At 37.5% G+C, this 10,984-nt stretch overlaps 1 protein-coding gene across 1 annotated transcript; it reads left to right on the forward strand.

Annotated features, from left to right (window-relative positions):
* Positions 1 to 2,004: 2,004 nt before the first annotated feature.
* LOC108674438 (carbohydrate sulfotransferase 8) lies at positions 2,005 to 9,442 on the forward strand. Its single transcript, XM_018162387.2, has 8 exons — positions 2,005 to 2,113; positions 2,596 to 2,709; positions 2,986 to 3,132; positions 3,523 to 3,650; positions 4,071 to 4,184; positions 5,915 to 6,136; positions 6,422 to 6,512; positions 8,460 to 9,442. Exons 1-8 carry the CDS (start codon positions 2,027 to 2,029, stop codon positions 8,550 to 8,552), a joined length of 996 nt encoding a protein of 331 aa, XP_018017876.1. The 5' UTR covers positions 2,005 to 2,026; the 3' UTR covers positions 8,553 to 9,442.
* The last annotated feature ends 1,542 nt before the right edge of the window (positions 9,443 to 10,984 follow it).

Raw genomic sequence — 10,984 nt, forward strand, 5'->3', positions numbered from 1 at the left:
CCTCCCCCCGGAGAAGGGTTGTTAGGGTTTTAGAGAGCAGATTTTAATTCATCAAGTATTTTTATATTCGACAAGTATTTTTAGATTTAGAGGAATCTGGTTATTACGTGCACGGGTTAGGAATAGCAGGCTTGTCATTGTTGTGCGGAACCGTGAAGGAGGTGGGTGACGTGTGTTTTTATGCGTTCGTCCCTCTTTTTATGCGTTCGTCCCTAGTATATAGATACAGTTGTGTGCAGTGCGCATCAGCGTATGTCGGTATGACGTCTCGCAATTTTTACACTAGGCTGGCGGAGCATAAGGGCAGAAGCTCTAGAACGGGAACAATACTTGCGCATCCTCCTCATTCAGCTGTGCGCGTCCATGCCGAGCAGTGCAATGTTCTGGTGTCTGATAGTGATTTCAGAGTTCTAGCTTACACGACCGGTGTTACTGACCTACGGATTTTAGAATCCCTATACATTTTTAAACAGAAACCTGGTTTAAATGCAGCCTTCAGCTCCTATCCCCTTGAAATTGTAAATAGATAGGCCTGTCTCCTTATGTGTATTTGTTTTTATTTTGTCAATTTATGTTTTTATCTTCGATGTGAATTTAGTTTTCTAATTGATTCTTATTTTCTTCTAGGTTTTGAACTTTTGAACTGACGATGAAGCTGGACTCCGAAACGTTTTCATTCTTAAGAAATGGTTAATATTCTGGCTGTTTTCTTTGCTTTTAAATTCCTGATAATTTCATACTTTACAGGTATTGAATACCTAAGTTATAATGAATTATTCACGGCAATGCAATTCAAGGCGAGACCTGCGTGCTGCCTACATCCTCCTGCATGCGCGCGTAACATGCAGTGTAATTTGCTAACGACTTGTTATTTCACGACCTGTCATTTTGGTTCGCTCAAATACCAACGTCTGACATGAGACAGCTCTTAATTAGCAACCGAATAGTGCATGTGGCAGATTTGCACCTGATTCACTTCAAAGCCGAGTCAGTGGTGCCCAAGGGGACTCAGAATGGAACCTGAATTTAGACTGGGAAAGATCACAGCTCTAGAAGCCAAAACAAGGATCGCAGCTCTGGAAGGTAAAAAAAGTATCAAGGCTATAGATTCTACCGCAACGCAAGAATGAAAGCTCAAGAAGCCACAACGAAGATCCCTTATCTAGAAGTCACAAGATGGATCACAGTTCAAGGAGGCACAAGTTGGATCACAACTCAAGAAGCCACCACCAAGATCACAGTTCTAGGAGCCATAAATATCACAGCTCTAAGAGCCACAACATGGACCATAACCCTAGGAGTAACAACAAGGAACAATTCTCTTGGCGCCACAAAAGTCACACCTCCAGAAGCCACAGCAAGAGCAAGAATTTTGCCGATCAGCCCGCGAGACAAAATTTTTACTGGAGCGAACCTGTTTTTATAATAATAATAATAATAATAATATAATAGCGGTTTGAGCGTTTAGTAGGCCCCAGGCCTGTCGCCGATTCTTAACATCGCAGAACATTCACAGAATTTTGCGGCCTCGAACTCACAACTCACTGCTCCAATTCTGCTGTGCTTAACCGCCCGGCCTCCTCGCCGATTTTGACCGGTAACTGTCGAACAGAGCTGGGATCGAACCCGAACCTCTCTGCGCCAATCATGGTACACTGAACTGTAACTACTGGGCCACCCATAGACTTGCACCATAACTTGCATAGACTTGCACAAATTTTCCTGCAAAAATCTTCGGAAGCAAATGGAACTCTGTTTGCTTGGTCAGAAGTTGTTCCTGGTAATACTTTAGACGCATTAATTGTGCAATATTATAATGCCCGCAGAATATAAAAAATATTGTCATACCTCAAAAAAACTGAAAGTTTCTAACGTTTATACAGCGATTGTACGGCGTCCGATCTGCGCAAATATCAAATCGTTATGCTCTTCAAAGTATGTCATTACTACTTGTTAATCAGAAATAATTTTTCTCCCCCACTCCGCATCCTCAGCAGGTTTTTTGTTAAAATAAGAGTCAAGCAGCATGAGATCTCGACAATTATGGAATCTGAAAATATTCATGCCTATTCTCGTCGCATTTTGTCTGATTGCACATTTTGTCTGGTACGAGGTAAGTTCATTTTAAATGTGGCTCATATTTGATTAAAATTAACATAAAAATTTTCCGGTGACAACTGAACTGACACCAGGCAAATTTGTCCATCGTTATTATATATTAGACCATTACGGGCCGAAAAAAAAAGAATTAAAATTGTGATGCAATGGTATTTTTATGTGCAATGGGCAATGGTAAGTGTAGTTAATGTGAGTGGTTAACATTAAGCCTAAATATGTCTGACATTATTACATTTTGAATACTCAAATAATAATTTAATACAAATAATGAAATTGACTTGATTTATTCGAACTCGTCATTCCTTGAGCGGAATTCGTACCAATATTTGACCTCGATTGTTTTCTATAACTGATGAGAAAATAATTTTTTAAATGTCGAACTATTTTAAAATAGATAATCATCCTCATGCGCGCCGGAAGAAGTGATAATTTTTTAAAATGAGTTAAACCATTTAAATTTTCTTAATAATATTCCAGATGCACCGAGTGGAACTTCACATTCCCATGCATTCTAAACAAATTGTTGACATCGAAAAGACCACAATAGATGCAAGGCCGGTCCAAAAATCTGCGGGAGGTGTCGATCATGAGGTGAACGAAGCATGGATGGTCACTTGCAGTATCAATAAATTAAAATATTGAGCGATATTCACAGCATCAACTTCATTGCGCCATAATCTTTTTCATGATTTATCTTAAGTCCTACTTATATATAAAGTTTCTTAGACTATTATATAAGATTAGTGTTTTTTTTGGTATACCTGATGAAGTAGAAAGTGAATCCTTCCGTGAAATGTACGCAGTGTACTCGTTTTTACTGAAATATACTTTGGCACGCCAATTAAAATTAATAACCTATCGTTGAAGATAAGGTTTGCCGAGAGACGGAAGCGGCTGCAGCTAGGATGTGACAAGCACCGCAACCAGGCGTCCTTTGGTGGCGTGCAACAGATGCTCAATAGTCGTCTACTTTGGCTCAACCGGGAAAATATCATAGTGTGCATGACACCTAAGGTTTGACATAGTTTACAACTTGGAATTTTCGCTGCCGAATCAAATTCGGCTAAATTAAATGTAGTGTATAAATTTGATTATACAACAAAATTTACTTAGATACATGACTTGACGTTTTCAATAAGATTTTATTATTGGCCCGGTATTAGTGATCAATACACTTTCTGTTTACCAGTCAAACTTCAAACGACAAACTTTAGTTTGTAAAGTAAAATTATCACCTTAGAATTGGCGTATTTTCGTTACAAGAAAAATACATAGTTCTTGAACACAGATTTTTTAATTAAAAATCAAAAATTTCGAGATCATGTCATCGTTAAAAAATTCTTTTAGCGAAGAAATATAAACAGATGTCAATTATGATTTAGCATTTTTGTGCTCTTTGCTTAGGTTGGCTCGACCTCGTGGTGCAATTATCTACTGGGTCATTACCATAACGGTTCGTCAACTTGGGAAGGCATCGGTTCTCCTCAAGCCGTTGCACGTCGTCTGTTGGCTCCTCAGCCTGGCCTTACAGGGCAAGTGAAGCTCAATTTTACGCATTTTAATTTAGACAGGTTGATGAATATATTCATTGATTCATTTGCAAGTTTTCCCATGCATAAACCAGTCTGTAGTTGGTGTAGAAACTTGTAGAATTGTATGTGTAGGATTTTATGGAAATTTTCGTCAATTTTCATGCATACTCAACTAGCTGAGCTGTCTGCATTAATGGCCATTTCGAGATGAAGCTGTCTGACTGCATCTTGAACTGGCTTAATCGGCATATTATAGTATTAGCTGAAAATTTCCGTTTATGCTTGGGGTTGAATTGAGAACTATTTTTAATTCTTTAGTTTAAAAGATTAAAACTTAAAAATGTTCCACTCCACTCACTTCATTGCAGTAAATTTTGAACATAGTTCGAGTCCTCAAAGGTTGAATAATCATGTACCCAGGGAAGAAAAGTTGCAACAACTCACCAGCTTCACAAAGATTCTTACTGTTCGTCACCCTTTTGGGAGGCTGGTGTCTGCCTACCGCAATAAAGCGGAGCCTTGCATCAACAGAACGTGAGTCCCAGGGCTAAGAAATAATGTCAGTGACATTGCGATTGTTAAATTCTTAGGTTTCCCGCAGAATGTGATATGATTATCTATTCTTTCAGTGGTACATCAATTGACCCTTCTTCATTACCGAAACATAATTGTTCCTCCTCCAAGCAATTGATTACATTGTTATTTCAGTGCCCTTTTTCTTGCCATTATACTGCTCAGCTTACTTTACCTTCTTTTTATACCTACGTCTAAAATTATATCATTTCTATTTTTATTTATATTAGCAGCTTTTACAAGAAATAAAGAATGAGAAAAAACGACATTGTGTCCCCACCAACAAACACAAACAATATAGCAATTGGTTAAATTTCTCGGATAGCATATATGGAAATTAGAAAATAAATTTACCAAAGACAACGTCCTGATAAGTTTAAATAATCCCAATTGGCAAAGAAAAATATATTGAATGCTAATAGTCCACACTCACTACCAATACACAAAACAAATGAGCAGTTCTAGATCGAAAGTTATGTCATTCGGTTTGTGTACCCGAATAACACGTAGAACGAAAGCTCTCACATATTTACACAAAAGACACAGATTGAACCTCATCCAACTCGACATATTATTCTCCGCCTTAGTCAGATCATTCTTCGTCAACCCACAGTAATTTTACACATCCAATCCAAAATTATTTATCCGCTTTTAAAAGAAGTACAAAACAAAGCGTCCTTCTTCATCACTGTTATACACGTACACGAGTCTCGTTTTAAATATTTGAAGGCTCTTCACAAAAAATGCAACATTTTATCGTGTAATTTCCCCTTCCTCGCAGTCTTTAAATAAAGAAGCGTAAAAAACCTGGTTGATCATCAAATCATGGGGCCCTCAGCTCATGTCTTCAACCTTCTAACACACTTTCTCCAAACGCCATCGTGAATCAGCACAACCAATTCAAAGACTATCGCGCGGGGTTACCGAGCTCCATCCTTGTACACCTAACCACAAATATCACAACAATCGTACTTCGCCTAGAGGCTGCCAAAATGTGTTCACAGCAATGGCGATAGACAATTACTTGAACTGAAACTGACCAACGAGAAAGGCATCAGATCCCTGAGCCCCAAACGTCTCTATCATGCCGTCATTAGCATCGTCACGAAAATCGTCATTTCTAGTATCAATTAATATGAAAAATCTGTACATATATATGAATTAAAATAAAAAGCACTTCACCGTCCAATTTCATTAACATATTCCTCTCTAGTCAACCCCAATTTCTAACTTAACAACTCAAAAATCACCCGAGGATCATAGCATGCACTTAGCAACTTTTTTTCGTATCTTTTTACCATTTCACTTTCTTCTTCATTTCCTGGGCATCATCTGCAGCCTCTTCTATCCTACCTTCTTTCCTCGTGGCACCGCACCCACCTGTAATAAATTCATATAAGCATACAACGACAACGTTGCCATCCTCCTTCTTTGGCTCAATGCTGAGTCCCAAGGGAGTGTTTGACACTGTACGATTTTGCAAGTGACTAAATCTTCTGTTCGCGAAGTACTTTTACTCATATAAACTCTGTTTTACAATTTAATCTAAAATTTAAAGATTATAATTGAACGTTCCTGAGATCAAACTAGAAGATATCTGCTCGTTATTTTTTTTCTTTGTTCGAATGGCATGCAGAGGAATTATTAAAAATTTATTAACCCTTAAAAAGGTATTAACCTCTTTTTACTAGGGGTTGCTATGCAAGAAGAAACAATCTTCCATTGCCGTCAAAGCCGCTTTTCAAGGATTTTGCGGAGTACCTGATAGATACAGTAAAAGTCCCTGTTCTGGCTGACGCTGCCGCGTACAAGTCGTTCGACATTCACTTGAGTCCGTTTTTTCTCAACTGTGAAGTGTGTGACCTAAACTACGAATATATCGTCAAAATGGAAACCTGGGACGACGATCTCAGGTGTGTCAAGACTAAAGGAATTTTCATCCCAATTTTGAAGTAGATGGTAGCCCGTGAATCATAAGTTAACAGAGTCTTTTTTTTCTGAACATAATCCCAAAAATGATTGGGTTCCTCATTAATGTTTCTCACTCTCACATATTTTCAATGATGTTTTAAAGCTTGTTAACGTTTGCAATGCATTCGACATTACATTTGTCTAGATTAAGAATTATTTAACACTTTTCAGCATATGTTGCTAGGTAGGTCTTGTAAGAATTCTACATTAAATTTGAATGTTTCCAGTTACCTGCTGCCAAAATACCATATCAAATATGTGGACAAGGCCTATGGCGCTATTTTGAACTCGAGTGATGTATCCTTTCAATACTTCAAGGTGAGACGCAACTTTTTCTTGTCGCGATCTTCTCGCAAAATACATTAAAAAAAACTTTTTAAAAATATAACTGCATGTAGGGCCGAAATCACGGAGTTGCCGATTCTTTGGAATCGGCAGTCAGTTTGCCAAATCTGTAGAATCAGCATTTATGCTCAATCGACACTTCTCCGGACCCGCCTGCGAACCCGCCTGCGGACTCAAACGCAAAACCTAACTACACGCTCAACCGAACGACTCATAACTCCTACAATACTGAACGGATTTGCTTGAATTTTGGAATATAAGTAGTTATTATTGATGCGCTGCGGTAGGAATTATTACAGATTCTTAGATAAATTAGTTTCTAATTAAAACTAATAAACGTATTTTTTACTCAACCGAACGACTCGTAACTTCTACAATACTGAACGGATTTGCTTGAATTTTATAATATAAGTAGATATTATCGATACGCTGCGGTAGGAATTATTACAGATTTTTAGGTAAACCAGTTTTCAATTAAAACTAATAAGCGTATTTTTTTATCAACCGAACGACTCATAACTCCAACAATACCGAACGGATTCGTTTGAATTTTGGAATACAAGTAGTTATTATTGATACGCTGCGGCAGGAGTTATTGCAGATTTTTACATAAACTACTCTTTTAATAATACGGAAAACCAAACTTCACGTTCATTTACCCAGCCTGAGTTAAAAAATGCTACCCGTTTTTTTTTCAAGAATTCATAGCTAAAAACGGCAACCCGCAGGCTAAGCTAAGATAGCATAGTTCTTTTTATTTTAAATGCCACAAAATACTGAAACTTTACCTTACTAGGACCCAATCTGCAAGGTGAACATGAAGTTAGGTTTTCCGTATTATTAAAAAACTTATTTATCAAAAATGTATAATAATTCCTACCGCAGCGTATCGATAATAGCTACTTATATTCCAAAATTCAAGCAAATCCGTTCAGTATTGTTGAAGTTATGAGTCGTTCGGTTGATTAATTTTACGTTTATTAGTTTAATTGAAAACTAATTTATCTTAAAATCTGTAATAATTTCTACCGCAGCGTATCGATAATAGCTACTTATATTCCGAAATTCAAGCAAATCCGTTCAGTATTGTAGGAGTTATGAGTCGTTCGGTTGATTACAAAATAAGTTTATTAGTTTTAATTGAAAACTAATTTATCATAAAATTTGTAATAATTCCTAGCGCAGCGCATCAATAATAACTACTCACATTCCAAAATTCAGGCAAATCCGTTTCGTATTGTAGGAGTTATGAGTCGTTCGGTTGAGCGTGTAGTTAGGTTTTGCGTTTGAGTCCGCAGGCGGGTCCGGAGAAGTGTCGATGAGTAGCATTTCTATACTATAGGAACCTGGGGTTAGGTCAGTCAGCCAAGTTTTTTTCAAATATTTTAGTATGAAGAAACTTGAAAAAATCTTTTCTAACTCTAACTGTCGTTTTATGTTCTACCTATAACTCTAACGTCCGATTTTCTGAAACAGCAGCGAAATGCTTATTCTAAAGATTCGATAATCTAGCTGCCGATTCCACAGAATCGGCAATTCTGCGAATTCGGCACGACACATATATGTATATAGTCATGAACGAAAGGTTGTAGAGGTGCGAGTATTGGACTAAGCCGATTAGTCTTTAAAAATATGATACTTGTCAAAGCATAATGAATGTATCGTTGCGCAGTATAAGTACTTAGAAGTGAATGCAACAGAGTAAAAGCAAATCATTAACATATACGTGTGTTAATAAAGGCGTTACAATTAATTCATAATACGTTAGTTCAAAAAATCAGCAAAAATAAACATTTGTTGGTACGCTCTTTGTAAGGAACTTTCAGACATTTTAACAATTATTAACGTAACATTAGTTCTACAACTGACGGTAACTCATATTTTCAGCTCAATTTTTGTTACACTGACTCATGTTCGCAGACGCTGCCGGAGTCGCTCGTCCTGAAGCTGTACGAGATCTACAAGATTGACTTCGAATTGTTCGGCTATTCCCTGGATGGATATTTGAAATAATATGCATTTAATAATATTTGCAGCAAAAAGCATTTGATACCATTTGGAATAATATTCATTTGATAATATTCGTAAAAATTATGTTTCCGATAAAATGTTGATTTGCGTGTTGCGAACCAATCATTATGTGGTAGCTGCATGATATTTAAATAGAAAAGAAGGCATTTGCCAAGCAACTGGCCAATGAGTTACTAACGACAACATGATAGTGATGACTCCATATATAGACAGTATGTTAGCGATGACATCAAGTATATACAACATTATTGTAAAAAGCATTTTTAACATAAAGAATGATATCATACTGATCAAGGGTGTTGACGCTGTTTTTCATAATTTAGTAAGGATTCAATTAAGAAATTCCGTGACTAAGGGCAACCTGTGTTCGGTCAGTTGCATACGGTTACGGGCCGGTCGAAGAGTTACGATGATAGAGAGAGGTAGGATTATATGAATGATAATTTTTACTTATCACGGCATTAACATTTGATAGATAATTGCACCAGACTGCAGAGAGATGTTCCATATAAATGGACTTTCAGGTGAGCGTGACATCATAAGTTTGAAAGCTAATCTGATTATGTAAACCTACTTAGTTCTATTTAATGTGAGTTGACAAGTAAGCAAACTCCTAATTCCAAGTGAGTCCAATAGACATACAAAAGAATAGTCCAATATAAGTTAATAACATCATTAAATATCTGCAGAACTATACATGAATTTCGTGAAATTTCTAACTCACTCTAGCCCGAAGTTAAGACGGAGAAATCATAATTGATTTTCAATATAATTTCCACTTTTCCCATCGTAAAGTATTAGATTATTCTCCTCTCTGCATATTCGCCAAGAGAAGATGTTCGCCGCACGGTTTAATCGCGTCAGGTAAAAAGTTGGAGCAAGGTGGCCCAGTGGGTACAATTCTGGGTACCAAGATTGGAGCAGAGAGGTGCGTGTTCGATCCAGCTCTGTGCGCCAGTTTCTGGCCAGAAACAGCGAAGACGCCGGGCGGTTAGGCCTAGAAAATTTTGAGCAGATTTGAGTGTTCGAGACCGCAACAAGCTGTGGCATCTGCTATGTTAAAAATCGGCGACAGGTTTAAAGATATATTTATGTATTTCTAAGGTCTTTCAGTAATTTGTTTAACCCTTGTATATTATGGACTTATGGTGATGAATGTTCCCCCTGACGGACATGTTATATATCTTTTGCGATGCATAGAAATTTGAAAAATGGTATAGATACGATATTAATGCATCGAAAATAACACAAAAATATAACTCAGTACTCACTGCAGTGAGTGACAGAGAGCGCATTTTCTCGTCGACGAAAACTTGAGGTCACGGACAGACGGACAGACGGACGGACGGACAGACAGACAGGCGGACATGGCGAGCACAATAGTGCATTTTTTCCATAAACGAGAAAATGCGCTAAAAACAACGAGATAAAAATAATTTCGTCAAAATTTCGTATTTCAGACGGTAAATACTTGATTTTTCTTTTTGAAGGGAGCGTCTGGCCACTTTTTTTCTCGGCTGTTTACAGATGGATCACTTTGAAACTCGGTTCACCATTTTAAAAGCGAAAAATAGACTGCTTTTATGGATATCCATTTTTCGAGAAAAAATGAAAGAAAACGTTAAAATTCTCAGAAAACGACCAAAAAAGAGGGCACTGTAGAAATCTATCTCCTCCTAGGATTTTCAAGCTACAACATTGAGACGCATATCATTCGATGCGTAAAGACCATATCTATCGATTATGGTAGCTTTTTTTTCGAAATTCAAATTTTTTTGGAATTCAAATTCAGCATTTCATGCAAAATGTTCGAAATTTTTCGATTTTCCCCTATTTCCCCCTCCCTTTTTGCAAATATTTTCAAAATTATAACGAAATTGAAAAAAGCTACCATAAATCGATAGATATTTTAATTGCGAATCGAATGGTATATGTCTAATCGCTGTAGCTTCAAAACTCTAGGAGGAGATAGGTTTGCCGTGACAATAATTGTTAATGTTCAGGAGAGCACGACAAAGTCCCGCGCGCATCGGAATAACCACTCAATGTAGCAAGGATACGAAACTAAACGTTACTGGAACTTGATTCCAGTCAAGGATGGTGGGAACGACTGCATTCACACCACACCGTACGACGTGCGGGTAACTGAGCTGCAGCTCAAGAAGACACTCTATATATAGTGCTCGGCAGCTAACTTCCCCGTATCTTAAATGTTAAAGAACTCCGCCACCCCCCACCCTTTCGCGATCTGCCGTGAACGCATAAATCAACGTACAGAGATGATTTTGGTACCATTGAGTGTGTCAGAAAAGCAACTTTAAAATGAGTATAAGAACTGGATAATGTCATAATTGGCAGCTTTACGTCAGACGATCCCCTTTATGGTGCTCGGCCGGGTAATTTCCGCCTTAACT

Source organism: Hyalella azteca, unplaced genomic scaffold (assembly GCF_000764305.2).
Source record: "Hyalella azteca isolate HAZT.00-mixed unplaced genomic scaffold, Hazt_2.0.2 contig16828, whole genome shotgun sequence".
Lineage (NCBI taxonomy): Eukaryota > Metazoa > Arthropoda > Malacostraca > Amphipoda > Hyalellidae > Hyalella > Hyalella azteca.

Excerpts from the sequence above, each read along its gene's own strand:
- LOC108674438 (XM_018162387.2), top strand. The coding sequence starts at position 2,027 with ATGAGATCTCGACAATTATGGAATCTGAAAATATTCATGCCTATTCTC. Across the intron at positions 2,710-2,985 it reads CGGGAGGTGTCGATCATGAG|ATAAGGTTTGCCGAGAGACG; the intron begins GTGAACGAAGCA and ends CTATCGTTGAAG. Across the intron at positions 6,513-8,459 it reads TATCCTTTCAATACTTCAAG|ACGCTGCCGGAGTCGCTCGT; the intron begins GTGAGACGCAAC and ends TCATGTTCGCAG.